General features: G+C 40.1%; 1 protein-coding gene and 1 long non-coding RNA gene across 12 annotated transcripts in view; one reads left to right on the top strand and one right to left on the bottom strand.

Annotated features, from left to right (window-relative positions):
- The window catches only part of LOC100986620 (uncharacterized), a 213015-nt gene that overhangs the window by 191390 nt on the left and 4310 nt on the right, over positions 1-17315 (top strand). Inside the window, exon 6 of the long non-coding RNA XR_008624900.2 lies at positions 1992-2598. This is a non-coding gene — a long non-coding RNA (uncharacterized LOC100986620). The remainder of the gene's footprint in view (positions 1-1991; positions 2599-17315) is intronic.
- NMNAT3 (nicotinamide nucleotide adenylyltransferase 3) overlaps positions 1-17315 on the bottom strand; it is a 120621-nt gene that overhangs the window by 23057 nt on the left and 80249 nt on the right. Inside the window, exon 3 of one of the 11 annotated variants that reach the window (XM_024928348.4) lies at positions 1790-2071. The exons of the other annotated variants lie outside the window; for them this stretch is intronic. Within the exon in view, the coding sequence (XP_024784116.3) occupies positions 1790-2071 (282 nt within the window). The remainder of the gene's footprint in view (positions 1-1789; positions 2072-17315) is intronic. 11 annotated transcript variants of the gene reach the window in all.

The following is a 17315-nucleotide window of genomic DNA, read 5'->3' on the forward strand; positions in this document are numbered from 1 at the left end:
CCTGTCCTCTTCACAAAAGTCTAAGTCATGGAAAACAAAAACAGGACTACTCTAGATTAAAAGAGACTAAAGATACAGAATAACCAAATTGTGATGAGTTTAAATGCTATATGGGGGGAAGCTACAAGAGGTATTTTTGGGTCAATTAGGGAAATTTGAATATGGACAGTATATTAGATGATATTATGTAATTTTCATTAATTTTCTTAGGAGTGATAATGGTACTGTATTTATTATACAGGAGAACATCTTTTTTTTTTTTACACAAGTGTCATAGCAACTTTATTTGAAATAGTAGAAAATGGGAAACAAATAGTGTAAATGTCCATCAACAGATAAACAGATAACACTAATTGTAGCATATCCATACAGCGAAATACTACTTGGCAATAAATGTATGACCTATGGATATATGCTACAACAAAAATGAGTGTCAAGTTATTTATTTTGTGTGAGAAAGCCAAACCAAAAAAAGGAAAAGAGTACATACTATATGATTCAATTTATATAATATTCCAGAAAATGTGACTAATCTATAATAAGTAGATATAGATCATTGATTAGAGATGGGGTTGGAGAGCGTGGAAATGTGCTGTGGGGAAAGCTGGATGAGAAAGATCATAAAAGTCAGGCAGAAACTTTGGCAGGGGTTGGATAGGTTCATTTTCTAACTTGTAGTGATGGTCTCACGGCTGTACACATATGAGAAAACTTTAATACTCTTGAAACATACGTAGTTTATTATATGTTAATTCTTCCTCAATAAAGTTATTTTTAAAAACTGTAAGGCAGGCTGGGTGTGGTGGCTCATGCCTGTAATCCCAGCACTTTGGGAGGCCGGGGTGGGGGGATCACCTGAGGTTAGGAGTTTGAAACCAGCCTGGCCAACATGGTGAAACCTGTCTCTATGAAAATACAAAAAAATTAGCTGGGCATAATGGTGTGTGCCTGTAATCCCAGCTGCTAGCAAGGCTGAGGCAGGAGAATCGCCTGAGCCCAGGAGGCAGAGGTTGCAATGAGCCGAGATTACGCCACTGTGAGCCTAGGCAACAGAGCAAGACTCCCTCTCAAAAAAAAAACAACAACAAAAAAACCACATGTAAGGCAAAAAACAAAAGAGATCTAACTTCTTAGTAAATGTGTTCACCATTGGGGTGTTTATAAAAGAGATGTCATTCTTTATTAATATAAGAGAATATTCTTATTCTTAGAAAATGTACACTTAGGCCGGACATGATAGCTCATGCCTGTAATCCCAGCACTTTGGGAGGCCAAGGCAGGAGGATCACCTGAGGTCAGGAATTTGAGAGCAGCCTGGCCAACATGGCAAATCCCCGTCTCTGCTAAAAATACAAAATTTAGGCAGGTGTGGTGGTGGGCACCTGTAATCCCAGCTACTTGGGAGGCTGAGGTGGGTGGATCACTTGAACCCAGGAGGAGGAGGTTGCAGTGAGTCAAGATTGCACCATTGCACTCCAGCCTGGGCAACAGAGTGGGACTGTCTCAAAAAAAAAAAAAAAAAAAAAAAAGAAAAGAAAATGTACACTTAATATTTAAGGGTGAAGTGTTACAAAGCCTGAAACTTACTTTCAATTGGTCAACAAAAAATATATATAATATATAAATACACGCTCACATATATAATAAAGAGAAATAGAGAAATAAAGTAAATGTGGCAAAATATATAGGTATTCAATGCAACTCTTCTTTCAAATTATCTGTAAGTTTGAAGTTTTTTCAAAATAAGTCAGAGGGAGGAGCAGTCCAAAAATATATATATATTTTTTACCTTGAAGTCGCTCATCAGTGAATATTTTGTTTGTTTGGTTCCAGGTGCTATCTATAAATATAATTTTTTTCAGTGTTGTGCCTTTGCACTTGCTGTCATTCAAATCACAGAACGCTTGTTCTTCAGTTCTTTTGTGTTTAAAAGATGACTTGTCAGGGTCATCATTTTTGCTGCTAACATTATTTTGAATCCTTTTTTGCAGATGAAAAGAAATATCTTTTATTGAGATAGACTGAGGTCCAGGAAAAACAAGTGCAACTTCATGGTCCTTTTCTTCATATTCTGGAATACAAGAATACGTGTAAATGTTTGCAAATTCAGGTGCTAAGAGTTTTGCATGTATAGCAGTACTTTTACCATCTGTTTCATTTGGATGTTTAATGATGTCAATCTTCAATGGAAGTTTCACAAGTGGAATCTGTTCAATAGGTACATTTTCAACTGGAATGTAACATGTAGAGCAGTAGAACATTCTGGAACCACCACATTTGAGACATTTTGATCTCCCACTTTGCTGAGCTTTTTGAAGAACTTCTTGAGATGCTAAACATAAGTTTTGAAGGGGATCTTCTGAAGCTATGGAAGTAGTTTGTGACTGCTTTGTTTCCACAAAGTTTGAATTATTTTCTTCACTTCGTTTGAGAAATATAGGTGGATTGAGAGACATTCTTCATTCAAACAAAAGTTTAACAGCTATTTCTAAAACACATATCATATGTGCACTGCGAGTCCTCGAACAGCTCCACGCGTCTCCAGCTCTGCCCAAGCCCGAGCCACGCGCGGGGCCGTGATCGCGCACGGACCAGACGGTATGATATTCTTTTATCTGTTTAATGTCTTTTATCTGTACCATCTGCAGTGATGCCCATTTTCATTCCTAACGTTGGTTGTGACTTCTTTCTTTTTCCTTGGGCAATATTGGTAGAGGCTTGTCATTTCGTTAGTTGGTTCTTTTCAAAGAACCAACTTCTGGCATATTGGTTTTCTCTACTGAAGGTTTGCTTTCTGTTTCACTAATTTCTGGTCTTATTTTAAATAATTCTATCCTTCTACTCTATTGGTGTTATTTTGCTATTCTTTTTCTAACTTCTTGTGATGTATGCCTAACTAATTAATTTGCAGTCTGCCTTCTTTCCTTGAGAACTTGTTTGGAGGTTCTAGCAGAGGAGTGCAGCTACTTGTATACCCTTGACTGAAGACCGGTCCTCCTCTATCGGGGATGGTCATCCTCTTCAGCCGAGCACGCAGCTTTGGGAGGGATGCACATGGAGCGGTGAGGGAGGAAGGGGAACCCGTCTAGGCAGCCAGATCAGCCGAATCAACTCTGGCAATCAATGGGGTGACAGATGTCTCAGCCAGATCACCCTCACATCCTTACTTCCTACTATATACAGTTCAGGCTATAAAATTGCCCTCTAAGCAATCCCACAAATTTTGATATGTAGTGTTTTCATGATCATTCAGTTCAAAGCATTTTCTAATTTCCATTATGATGTCTGTTTTGATCCATGACTTATTTAGAAGTATTTTTCTTAATTACCAAACATATTGTGATTTTTGGTTATCTTTTGTTATTGATTTCTAGCTTAGTTGCACTGCAGTCAGAGAATATACTCTATATTGATTCAATCTTGTGAAATGTGTTGATATTTGATGTCCTAGTATATGGTGAGTTTTGGTAAATGTCCTACGTGTGCTTAAAAAGAATGCATATTCTATGGTTGTCAAATGTAATGTTCTGTCCATTCAGTCAAGATTACTAATTGTTTTGCTTAAATCTATGTTCTGATTTTTTTGTCTGCCTCTTTTATTAGTTATAAACAGAGGCATGTTAAAATCTCTCACTATGATTGTGGATTTTCCGTTTTTCTTTTTAGTACTTTCAACTTTTGTTTCATACATTTTCAGGATTGTTTTATAGCTCAGAATATGACCTATCTTAGTGAATATTCCATAGGTGCTTGAAAAAAATATATATTCTGCTGTTGTTGGATGATGGAGAGTTCTGTTACACATCAATTTGATGCTGTTGTTGAGTATCTTTATTTCTATATCCTTGCTGATTTTCTGTCCAGTAGTTCTGTCTAGCAGTAGTAATTGGCAATTGTGGGGTGTTGAAATCTCTACCTATAATTGCGAATTTGTCTATTTTGCCTTTCAGCTCTATCAGTTTCTACTCCATGTATTTTGGGGTCCTGTTTTTGGTGTGCACACATTTAATGGGCTTTCAATGAACTTTTAATTTTGTTTATTTTGGTGATAATTTCTAGAAATTCTGATGAGTTTTTCATCAAATCTGGTGACTTTCTATAGTTTCTTTTTTCTTTAGATATAAATACTACTTTTAAAATCTGTATCATACAATGCCAGTTTCAAAGTCTGTACAGGTTATTTCTGTTGTCTGTTTTTTCTGATAGTTCTTAGTCATATTGTTTTCTTTTGTGCCTAGTTATTTTTGAATGTTTTCTGGTGAATGCTCCTGAGCAGTTATTAGTGAAAGATCCTCCAGATCTAAGATAGATATTCCAGAGACACTTCATATTTGCTTTTGCCAGGCACCTAGAATTATTAAAACTCATGAATAACCTGAAATCAAATTCCTGGCTTGAGTTTTTTTGGCTAATCCAGGATGGGAGTTTCAAATCTGAGCAAGGACTCATGTGTGGCTGCTTCTTCCTAGGGATATTTTATTCTTTCACTTTTCCTCTTTTGCTTGTCTCAGCACTAAAGCACTAAGGCTTCTCAGAAGTTCTCTAGGATTAGGGGGAAAAGGTGAATTAAGATCTAGTTTACCTTACCCCTGAGGGTATAGCTCCTTGTGGGTTCAGCTGAATGTAGGGGAAGTCAACTCTGAGGCCTCTCAGCTTGGAAGGGATCCAGTCTGAATTCTGTTCTTCCCGACTTGCATGGCTGCTGATTCAAAGCTTAAGTGAGCCGTTCTGGCAAGTGCTCAACAGGGCACCAGTGGCTCTGGTGCTCCCATAGCCTGCTAACCTCTCTGGTTCCAGGTGTTTATCTCTCAGCTTTTTAGCTTTAATAGTGAAGTTTGCTAAAGAGAAGCAGAACAGAAAACCAATACTGCATGTTCTCACTTCTAAGTGGAAGCTAATGATGAGAACTCATGATCACAAAGAAGGGACCAGTACACACTGGGTTCTACTTGAGGGTGGAGGGTGGAGAGTGAGAGAAGCAGAGAAAATAACTAATGGGCACCAAGCTTAATACCTGGGTGATGAAATAATCTGTGCAATAGACGCCTGAGACATGAGTTTATCTACATAACAAACCTTCACATGTACCCTCGAACCCAAAATAAAAGTTTAAAAAAGGTGAAGAGTGGAAAACGTGCTACCCACCACTTTTTGTTGTTTTAATGGAAAAGTTGATCCTAAGAGTGTAGGATGCCCCCCTGGAAACTGGAAGCATTTTCCATCCATGGTAATCCTGGCAGGCCCAGGCTCTCCTTCCTGAGGGCTGAGGTACCCCCTCCTTCAAGGGGATGGCAGAACCCAGCTGAGAGCAAGGAGGTCATATTCAGTTTTTGACTCCCACAACTGGCTCTTGAAACTCATTTCAGAGGTAATGCTTGTGAAGGTTAAATCTTTCATTTAAAAGAGCCAGGCTATATTGAGAGAGAAAAGGTTTATTTAAGTTCCAAAAGTTACTCTTAAAATAATCAAGAACCAGAAAACCCGGGGAATCAGAGTGCACAGTTTCACTAAAGCCCACAGAGCAGTAAAAAGAAAAGAAAGTGAAAATGAAAACAAAAGGCCCTTTTTGGCCTGAGGGTGAGGTGAGGTGGAAGAATGGGCAGAAGGGCAGAGAAAAGCCTGATAGACAATGTCTGTGGTGACAGTTTAGACAGGCATTAGGCCTGCTCCCTATACTCTCATAACCTGCAGAGATAAACCTAATTTGTATTGGGGTTTGGGAGGGCATAGTTAAGATGCCCAGTTAAATCTGGCAATGGTAGAGCAGTGGAGTTTATATTTTGCTTCCCGTCTGGAATTCTGGAAGACCACCTTGCATTGCCCTGTGCCAATACACAACGGCACTGACAGAATAGAAATGGCATGTGGCGTGTATAGCAGAGAGAGCTTCAGAACAGCCTCCTTCAGCTTTGGCAGGGTATGGCACAGATCCACAGCAATTCTAAGTCTCCTTGAGAGGAATAGTGAAGGAGGCTGAGAATTAGCAGTCAGCAGGTGCCTGGGCTACTAGCGGGTAGATACAGGGTATAGGGAGTACAGTCCAAAGCCAGGGACTATGGCATTGACAGTACCAGGGGGAGCCAAGGCACAGGTCCAGACAACAGGGATATAATGCCTGAGACAAGAGAAGCTGAGGAGGCTTCAATAGTGGAGCGAGAGTGGATAGATGCCAGTGCCTAAGATTAAGGACAGATCCCTCGGCTAGAAAGTAGTGAGGGCAGCTGCCCTGTTTTGGAAGCCAGGATGCTAAGCCATCCAGGATGCTTAATGCACTCTTGGGGAGGTAGGCAGGAAAAAATGCACTTGATTAATAACTAACCTGTAAAAGACTAAGCTGAAAATTAAAAAGTTTACCACTTCAGGAATCCCTTGAAGTGGCATATTTTTTCACAATTCATGGAAATGGTGGCTTAAGATCAAGTTGAATGTTATAGAAAGCAAAGTAAGTTATCTTTCTGTGCATCTGAGCTCATGTTATACATGGGACATACATGCTCCTTCTTTTTCTCTTCCTGTTTAAAAGAAATGGGGGTTGGGAGGACTAACTCCTGCTGGGTGCTGACTTTCTTGAGCAATTTACATACACTTAACCTTCACATTAATTTCTGTTTTATAGAAGAAAATGGTGGAAGGGCAGGGCTCTCTCCAGGCAGCTCTGCTGGGCATGTTGGATACCCAGGTGTCACCTGTGATGGTTTAGCTCATCTTGATAGGGCAGGCCCTGCATTGAGAAATCAATGCTTTTTTATAGCACCCAGGAGAGGAGAGTCAATAAAAATAACAATTTGATGTAAAACTCCTTCTTGCCTTCCAAATGGTGATAAGTCCAAGCCTTTTCCCTTCCCCACTGCTCTAGGTCACAATCCCAGTGACCCTCTCAGCCCCTCCCCCACTAGATGCAGATACTTCTCCTGTGACCCTCTGCTGCTCAGACACATCTCCATTACAGCACCTGTATGAAAATGATTCATCTGCCTGTGCCTTTCCCATGACACTGAGTGCTCCTTAAGGACATGAACTTGTCTTTTCGTCCTGGGTAACACGACGAACACATTAGTTAGAATGAAGATATACCATCCTTACAGACAGAATTCCTTGTTTATCTCTACCCTCTCTGAAAACTAAGAAAATGATAATAAAGGAATAAATAAAGTATGAAATCATAAGGGCAAAGAGAGTGCAAAAGGAGACAATAGTTGGGAAAATGCAAAACATTTTGGACACTGGAGAGCTGATAAAAATTGATAACAAACCAAGCAGAGTCTTCTGCATGCAGGGAAGGCAGTAAGAGGCAAGCTGTGCAGTAGCAGAGGCCCAGAGTGGCTCAGGAATCGGAGGAGCCAAGAACCTCTCCAGGTGGGGGTGCCAGAGGGCCTGAAAACAGGAGGGCCAGTTGAGAGTTTGTATGAAGAGTCCTTGGATCCACCCCAGCCTCTAATCGCCTATGTTATCCTCCCATTGTGGCAGAAGGGCGCATATCTACTTTCTGCCTGGGTTGGACCAGAGAGAACCTTTATTCTCAAATATAGGCACAGCTGAGGGAGGGGAAGTAACATCTTTAAGACAGAAGGATTAAGTATGTTTCCCAGAATGTCTCTCTGGGGAACAGACCTACCTAGGAAAAGACACCAACACCTACACACATTTGGGGGTCTTGAACCTAGGGCCTGACCATATAACCATGAGGTCTATCAGCTTTACATTCACGTCCAGAGCTTCTAGCCTGCATTTAGGGCCTGATCTGCAAACATGAGTGGACAGTCTAGGAAGAGACAAATTTTGGAAAGGTGCTCACCATGAAAGACAGAGACTAAAACAGCCACCAGGAGCAAAGGAACTTGGAGGATACAAAGGCAATGCCGAAATTGTATGCAGGATTTGCAGGAATTGTATAATAGAAGAAAAGACTAGAGGTTTAATATAGGAGGTACACAGTGAACTAATAGAAATTTCTGAAAGAGAACAGGAAAACAGAAGAAATTATCAAATAAATAAGACATTCTATTTTCCCAGACTAGAAGGACATACATTTTCAGAATCAATGGTCCTCTGAGAATCAACATTTGGCATAAAAGAAGATTCACACAATGGCAAAACATTATAAGATTTTAGATGAGTAGGTTTAAAGAGAAGGTCCTGAAAGTTTCAAAAGAGAAAACCAGAGGTTTAACATACAGAACTGGAAAGCAGGATAGCATTAGATTTCTCAACAGCAAGTCTTGAATCCAGGAGACAGTGGAGTGAAGTCTTCAAAATGTTAAAGGAAAATCATTTCCAACCTTAATTCTACATTTGGCCAAACTACCAATCAATTAGAACAAGTGTCAGCAGGCTTTTTCCATTACGGGACAGATAGTAAATAGTTTAGGCTTTGCAGGCCACATACAGTTTTTATGGGCCACATACAAGCTTTGTTGCATAATTTTAAAAGCCATTTAAAAAATGTAAGCAAACCATCCCATAGCTCACAACATGAATGAAAATAGGCTATGGATCAGATTTGGCCCATGGGCTGTAGTTTACTGCCCTCTGAAGTATGGCATGAAGTTGTGTTCACATATGCTAGGTCTCAGAAAATTTACCTCCTCTATACCCTTTCTCACAAAGATGCCAGAAGACGAACTCCACCACCCAAATAAGAGAGTAAACCCAAAAGCAGAAGGCATGGGATCCAAGAAACAGGGGTTTTGAATCAGGAAACAGGCACAAAGAATCCCCAGGGAGACAGTGAAAGGCAATCCCAGGATGACAGTATAGTGGGTACAGAGAGCTGGATGTCCAGCTAGGACCTGGAGGGCTTCAGGAGGGATATAGGCAGACACAAAATGGAACAGACAGATCATCTGATGAATTTGTCTGTACTAAGAAGAGTTTTAGAGATCTTTTGGTAAAATTGGGACTGAATTAATGATAGGCATAAGAAACTAAGGCAACAAATACATGAACAATTACTAACTCTAGGAAAAAACCCAAAGTTTATATGGGAGGCAGTGGAATCATAGTGCACTGCATGGTTTTCTTGACACTATTTACATAGACATAAATGTGAACAATAATATGAATCACACCCAAAGTTATGAGCTAATCAATTTGGGAGCATGTGGTGGAGGCGAGGTGTGAATGGGAGGGTGGAGGTGTGAGAGAGTGAAATCTTCATTTTTCCTGAAGGAAGCCAAGATATATTATCTAAATCTGAAAGAACAAGATATAACAGTATAAGCTTGTTATTTAGAAATGGGGAGTCAAGTACCAGAGAAAACATCTGAAAGAGTCATCAGTGATTGCTCTGGGAACCAGGAATCAGAAATGAGGATGGAACAAATAACACTATAAGCCTTAGAGTAACAACTTTTATTATCTAATAAATTTATAAATATGATATATAAAATAAGCTTAAAAATTAATGCATGCTGTAGAAATATTATAGTCTACTGAAAAGTGTGAAGGATAAAAAGTTAATAAAACATATCTAAGATGTTAATATGGTTTATATTATAGTTCATTTTGTATTTTTTTATACTTTTCTTCAAATCACGTAAATTCACTTTTAATTCTTCTTTATTTAGATTACATCATAAGCGTTTTTCTTGGTCATTAGCACTCTTGAAAACATCACTTTTAATAGCTGCATAATGATATAGATTAAAAATATATAAAAAAAAGAATTTACTCAGAGGAGGAGCCAAGATGGCCGAATAGGAACAGCTCCAGTCTACAGCTCCCAGCGAGAGTGACGCAGAAGACGGGTGATTTCTGCATTTCCATCTGAGGTACCAGGTTCATCTCACTAGGGAGTGCCAGACAGTGGGTGCAGGTCAGTGGGTGCACGCACCGTGCGCGAGCCGAAGCAGGGCGAGGCATTGCCTCACCCGGGAAGCACAAGGGGTCAGGGAGTTCCCTTTCCTAGTCAAAGAAAGTGGTGACAGACGGCACCTGGAAAATCGGGTCACTCCCACCCGAATACTGCGCTTTTCTGACGGGCTTAAAAAACGGCTCACCAGGAGATTATATCCCGTACCTGGCTCGGAGGGTCCTATGCCCACGGAGTCTCGCTGATTGCTAGCACAGCAGTCTGAGATCAAACTGCAAGGCGGCAGTGAGGCTGGGGGAGGGGCACCCGCCATTGCCCAGGCTTGCTTAGGTAAGCAAAGCCTCCAGGAAGCTCGAACTGGGTGGAGCCCACCACAGCTCAAGGAGGCCTGCCTGCCTCTGTAGGCTCCATCTCTGGGGGCAGGGTACAGACAAACAAAAAGACAGCAGTAACCTCTGCAGACTTAAATGTCCCTGTCTGACAGCTTTGAAGAGAGCAGTGGTTCTCCCACCACGCAGCTGGAGATCTGAGAACGGGCAGACTGCCTCCTCAAGTGGGTCCCTGACCCCTGACCCCAGAGCAGCCTAACTGGGAGGCACCCCCCAGCAGGGGCACACTGACACCTCATAAGGCCAGGTACTCCAACATACCTGCAGCTGAGGGTCCTGTCTGTTAGAAGGAAAACTAACAAACAGAAAGGACATCCACACCAAAAACCCACCTATACGTCACCATCATCAAAGACCAAAGGTAGATAAAACCACAAAGATGGGAAAAAAACAGAGCAGAAAAACTGGAAACTCTAAAAATCAGAGTGCCTCTCCTCCTCCAAAGGAACGCAGCTCCTCACCAGCAATGGAACAAAGTTGGACAGAGAATGACTTTGACAAGTTGGGAGAAGAAGGCTTCAGACGATCAAACTACTCCGAGCTACAGGAGGAAATCTGAACCAATGGCAAAGAAGTTAAAATCTTTGAAAAAAAATTAGATGAATGGATAACTAGAATAACCAATGCACAGAAGTGCTTAAAGGAGCTGATGGAGCTGAAAACCAAGGCTCGAGAACTATGTGAAGAATGCAGAAGCCTCAGGAGCTGATGCGATCAACTGGAAGAAAGGGTATCAGTGATGGAAGATGAAATGAATGAAATGAAACGATAAGAGAAGTTTAGAGGAAAAAGAATAAAAAGAAACGAACAAAGCCTCCAAGAAATATGGGACTATGTGAAAAGACCAAATCTACGTCTGATTGGTGTACCTGAAAGTGACGGGGAGAATGGAACCAAGTTGGAAAACACTCTGCAGGATATTATCCAGGAGAACTTCCCCAATCTAGCAAGGCAGGCCAACATTCAAATTCAGGAAATACAGAGAACGCCACAAAGATACTCCTCGAGAAGAGCAACTCCAAGACACATAATTGTCAGATTCACCAAAGTTGAAATGAAGGAAAAAATGTTAAGGGCAGCCAGAGAGAAAGGTCGGGTTACCCTCAAAGGGAAGCCCATCAGACTAACAGCAGATCTCTCGGCAGAAACTCTACAAGCCAGAAGAGAGTGGGGGCCAATATTCAACATTCTTAAAGAAAAGAATTTTCAACCCAGAATTTCATATCCAGCCAAACTAAGCTTCATAAGTGAAGGAGAAATAAAATCCTTTACAGACAAGCAAATGCTGAGAGATTTTGTCACTACCAGGCCTGCCCTAAAAGAGCTCCTGAAGGAAGCACTAAACATGGAAAGGAACAACTGGTACCAGCCACTGCAAAATCATGCCAAAATGTAAAGACCACTGAGACTAGGAAGAAACTGCATCAACTAATGAGCAAAATAACCAGCTAACATCATAATGACAGGATCAAATTCACACATAACAATATTAACTTTAAATATAAATGGACTAAATGCTCCAATTAAAAGACACAGACTGGTAAATTGGATAAAGAGTCAAGACCCATCAGTGTGCTGTATTCAGGAAACCCATCTCATGTGCAGAGACACACATAGGCTCAAAATAAAAGGATGGAGGAAGATCTACCAAGCAAATGGAAAACAAAAAAAGGCAGGAGTTGCAATCCTAGTCTCTGATAAAACAGACTTTAAACCAACAAAGATCAAAAGAGACAAAGAAGGCCATTACATCATGGTAAAGGGATCAATTCAACAAGAAGAGCTAGCTATCCTAAATATGTATGCACCCAATACAGGAGCACCCAGATTCATAAAGCAAGTCCTTAGTGAACTACAAAGAGACTTAGACTCCCACACAATAATAATGGGAGACTTTAACACCCCACTGTCAACATTAGACAGATCAACGAGACAGAAAGTTAACAAGGATACCCAGGAATTGAACTCAGCTCTGCACCAAGCGGACCTAATAGACATCTACAGAAGTCTCTACCCGAAATCAACAGAATATACATTTTTTTCAGCACCACACCACACCTATTCCAAAATTGACCACATAGTTGGAAGTAAAGCACTCCTCAGCAAATGTAAAAGAACAGAAATTATAACAAACTATCTCTCAGACCACAGTGCAATCAAACTAGAACTCAGGATTAAAAAACTCAGTCAAAACCACTCAACTACATGGAAACAGAACAACCTGCTCCTGAATGACTACTGGGTAAATAATGAAATGAAGGCAGAAATAAAGATGTTCTTTGAAACCAATGAGAACAAAGACACAACATACCAGAATCTCTGGGACGCATTCAAAGCAGTGTGTAGAGGGAAATTTATAGCACTAAATGCCCACAAGAGAAAGCAGGAAAGATCCAAAATTGACACCCTAACATCACAATTAAAAGAACTAGAAAAGCAAGAGCAAACACATTCAAAAGCTAGCAGAAGGCAAGAAATAACTAAAATCAGAGCAGAACTGAAGGAAATAGAGACACAAAAAACCCTTCAAAAAATTAATGAATGCAGGAGCTGGTTTTTTGAAAGGATCAACGAAATTGATAGACCACTAGCAAGACTAATAAAGAAAAAAAGAGAGAAGAATCAAATAGACGCAATAAAAAATGATAAAGGGGATATCACCACCGATCCCATAGAAATACAAACTACCATCAGAGAATACTACAAACAACTCTATGCAAATAAACTAGAAAATCTAGAAGAAATGGATAAATTCCTCGACACATACACTCTCCCAAGACTAAACAAGGAAGAAGTTGAATCTCTGAATAGACCAATAACAGGAGCTGAAAATGTGGCAATAATCAATAGCTTACCAACAGAAAAGAGTCCAGGACCTGATGGATTCACAGCCGAATTCTACCCGAGGTACAAGGAGGAACTGGTACCATTCCTTCTGAAACTATTCCAATCAATAGAAAAAGAGGGAATCCTCCCTAACTCAGTTTATGAGGCCAGCATCATCCTGATACCAAAGCCGGGCAGAGACACAACCAAAAAAGAGAATTTTAGACCAATATCCTTGATGAACATTGATGCAAAAATCCTCAATAAAATACTGGCAAACTGAATCCAGCAGCACATCAAAAAGCTTATCCACCATGATCAAGTGGGCTTCATCCCTGGGATGCAAGACTGGTTCAATATACGCAAATCAATAAATGTAATCCAGCATATAAACAGAACCAAAGACAAAAACCACATGATTATCTCAATAGATGCAGAAAAGGCCTTTGAAAAATTCAACAACCCTTCATGCTAAAAACTCTCAATAAATTAGGTATTGATGGGACGTATCTCAAAATAATAAGAGCTATCTATGACAAACCCACAGCCAATATCATACTGAATGGGCAAAAACTGGAAGCATTCCCTTTGAAAACGGGCACAAGACAGGGATGCCCTCTCTCACCACTCCTATTCAACATAGTGTTGGAAGTTCTGGCCAGGGCAATTAGGCAGGAGAAGGAAATAAAGGGTATTCAATTAGGAAAAGAGGAAGTCAAATTGTCCCTGTTTGCAGATGACATGATTGTATATCTAGAAAACCCCATTGTTTCAGCCCAAAATCTACTTAAGCTGATAAGCAACTTCAGCAAGTCTCAGGATACAAAATTAATGTACAAAAATAACAAGCATTCTTATACACCAGCAACAGACAAACAGAGAGCCAAATCATGAGTGAATTCCCATTCACAATTGCTTCAAAGAGAATAAAATACCTAGGAATCCAACTTACAAGGGACATGAAGGACCTCTTCAAGGAGAACTACAAACCACTGCTCAAGGAAATGAAAGAGGATACAAACAAATGGAAGAACATTTCATACTCATGGGTAGGAAGAATCAATATCGTGAAAATGGCCATACTACCCAAGGTAATTTACAGATTCAATGCCATCCCCATCAAGCTACCAATGACTTTCTTCACAGAATTGGAAAAACTACTTTAAAGTTCATATGGAACCAAAAAAGAGCCTGCATTGCCAAGTCAATCCTAAGCCAAAAGAAGAAATCTGGAGGCATCATGCTACCTGACTTCAAACTATACTATAAGGCTACAGTAACCAAAACAGCATGGTACTGGTACCAAAACAGAGATATAGATCAATGGAACGGAAGAGAGCCCTCAGAAATAACGCTGCATATCTACAACTATCTGATCTTTGACAAACCTGAGAAAAACAAGCAATGGGGAAAGGATTCCCTATTTAATAAATGGTGCTGGGAAAACTGGCTAGCCATATGTAGAAAGCTGAAACTGGATCCCTTCCTTACACCTTATACATATATCAATTCAAGATGGATTAAAGAGTTAAACGTTAGAGCTAAAACCATAAAAACCCTAGAAGAAAACCTAGGCATTACCATTCAGGACATAGGCATGGGCAAGGACTTCATGTCTAAAACACCAAAAGCAATGGCAACAAAAGCCAAAATTGACAAATGGGATCTAATTAAATTAAAGAGCTTCTGCACAGCAAAAGAAACTACCATCAGAGTGAACAGGCAACCTACAAAAATTTTATATTCTTAAATGGAGAGCCACTTGCCCTGAATCTGCCGCCTGGTCCCTACTTTGGAACTGCAGTCCCTTTTCGTATGACCTATGGTTTTTCTCTGATGAGTCAGCCTTTTCCAGAAAGGTCTATCTGTCCCTTATAGGCTGCTGGGTGGCCCTGTCAGAGCCTGGGTAGGTTCTGTTTAATTACTTTGCTCACGGCGAAAGGATAAAGGCAACATTTAGGCCTACCATAATTTTTTTCTCTACCCCTGGAAATATACTGCCTGTGTAGTTCCAGGAGGTAGGTGCAGGTCAAAGGAAACAGCCATTGACAGGGAATTCTCCACATTTAGGTTTTATGTTTAGTATTTTACTAAGTGAAATATATGTGGTAGGAAGTCAAACTGCTTTTTTTTCCCTTCCAAATACTTAAGTGACTATGTTGTTTTCTTTTACTAAATAACCTCCCTGACTCCCACTTATTTTTTGTTTTTACCTTATGTTATCTTTTTATATAGCATCATGTTCCATTATGCTGTCTGGAGTCAGTATCACACTCATTTAATCACTTTCAAAAACAATTACCTTTTGATATCTCTGAAAGCTTTCTGAGCACCTGGTTAGTCTTCTGGGAGAGCCTCTGGATACTTTTCTCAAGTTAACAAATAAAGAAAAATATCCACCCATTGGCATTTTCACCGGAAAGCCAATCAATAAATGGCTGTTTTCGTGAGGAGCTGGTCATGTTTCCATTTAGTCCAGCCTCAGAGCAGGCCGAGCTGCTGCCTGCTGCCCTTGGTGCCCTTCATGTATATGGTTCAGGTTAGTGCTAGTAACAAATGTCCTTGGCTGTTCATCTTGTGAATGGGATCTTTTTTCCACTATATTTGTGTCATGTGTATATATATATATATATATATATATATTTATTACGTTGCATTACAACCATTATATAGGAAATCCCATACTTTGGTTTATTTTGAGTCTGGGCTACCTTACTGAACTTATTAGTTCTAATAGTTTTTCAAATGCTTCTCCTGGACTTTCTAAGGACACAGTAACACCACCTGCAAGTAATGAAAACTGAATCTCCTTTCTATAACTATATTTATTTTTGACTGATACCATTGGAAAATAATGAGTAGGCATTCTTTTCTATTCCCTTGCTTCTGTGGGGATGCTTTTGAAGTGTTATGCCATTATGCATCATGCTAAGGAAGGATCCTTACAGTTCTAATTTACTGAGAGCATAAAAAAAATCCCCAAGTAGGTGTTGGATTTTATTGAATGACTTAAGTGTGTATTGAGATGATGATTTAAGTTTCATAAAAATATATTGTCTTAGTAATGTGGTATATTAATAGATATCTTTATGGTATATTGTCCTTGAATACCTAGGATAAATGCTACCTGGTCTTGTTGAATTATTCTTTTATTAGCAATTTGATAACCTACTACTTTATATGGGTATTTTGCACCTAAGATTATATTGTTAAACACTAGCTGTAATGCCACAATATCCTTATTCAATTTTCTTTGTGCTAGAAAATAGCTATGGTAGATTGAATTATTGCTCCCAATTCCTCACTCTGCCATTATAGTATTATACACCCACATCTCTGCCACAGCCTCACAAAGGCCAGAATGTATTTCCCTGCCCCTTGACTTTGGAATTGGCTATGAGACTTGCTTTGACCAATGGGATAGTAGCAGATGGGACATAAACAGAAACTTAAAGCTTGCTTGCTTGGTGGGGCTTGCAATCCTCTGCCTGTGCTATCTACATGAGAAGAATACATAAGGCAGCCACTTCCTCTCCTAACTCTCTTAAACCTCAGAATAGGAGAGGAGGAACACATCTGTCTCAGCTGACTCAAGATCTGTGATCAAGAAATAAACTGCTTATTCTTGTATGCCGTTGATAATTTGTAGTTTTTATGCAGCTGAAGCTGACCAATATAATGTCTTATCTGAAAACAAACAAAAAAGTGTGGATACTATTTTAAGACTTAAATAATTAGAATTAGATAACAGATGAACAGCTCATGGCACTTAGCTTGTGCTTGGCAATCATCACTCCCTCCATTCTCTGGCCTGGTAGACTCACTAGAGGAGAGAATTGTGACAGATGGTCTTTTCAAAACATGGCCACAGGATCATCTCATCTCCTGGTTTACATGCTCTTCTAGAACCTGGCCACTCTTCCATTGAGAGGTGAAGTCTGTGTTCCTCCTAGGGGGCTGGGGTAGGTATTTGTGACTGCTTTACTCAATGGCAGAAGTGATACTTTGTGACTTCTGAGGTTAGGTCATAAAAATGCCATGCACTTACATCTTATGGTCTTGGGGCACTTGGTTTTAGAACCCAGCTGCCATGAATGGGTTCTAAAAAATGCCCAAACTAGCCTACTCAGAAAGACCCCACAGAGTGGCCACATGCATGTGCTGTAGTCAATGTCCAACACCCAGCACCAACTGCCAGAAACATGAATGAAGAGTCCCTGGATGACTGCAGGGACTCCACTTGGTCACAGTCTTCAAGACTTCTCAGCTGAGTCCCCAGGTATCATGGA

Source organism: Pan paniscus, chromosome 2 (assembly GCF_029289425.2).
Source record: "Pan paniscus chromosome 2, NHGRI_mPanPan1-v2.0_pri, whole genome shotgun sequence".
Lineage (NCBI taxonomy): Eukaryota > Metazoa > Chordata > Mammalia > Primates > Hominidae > Pan > Pan paniscus.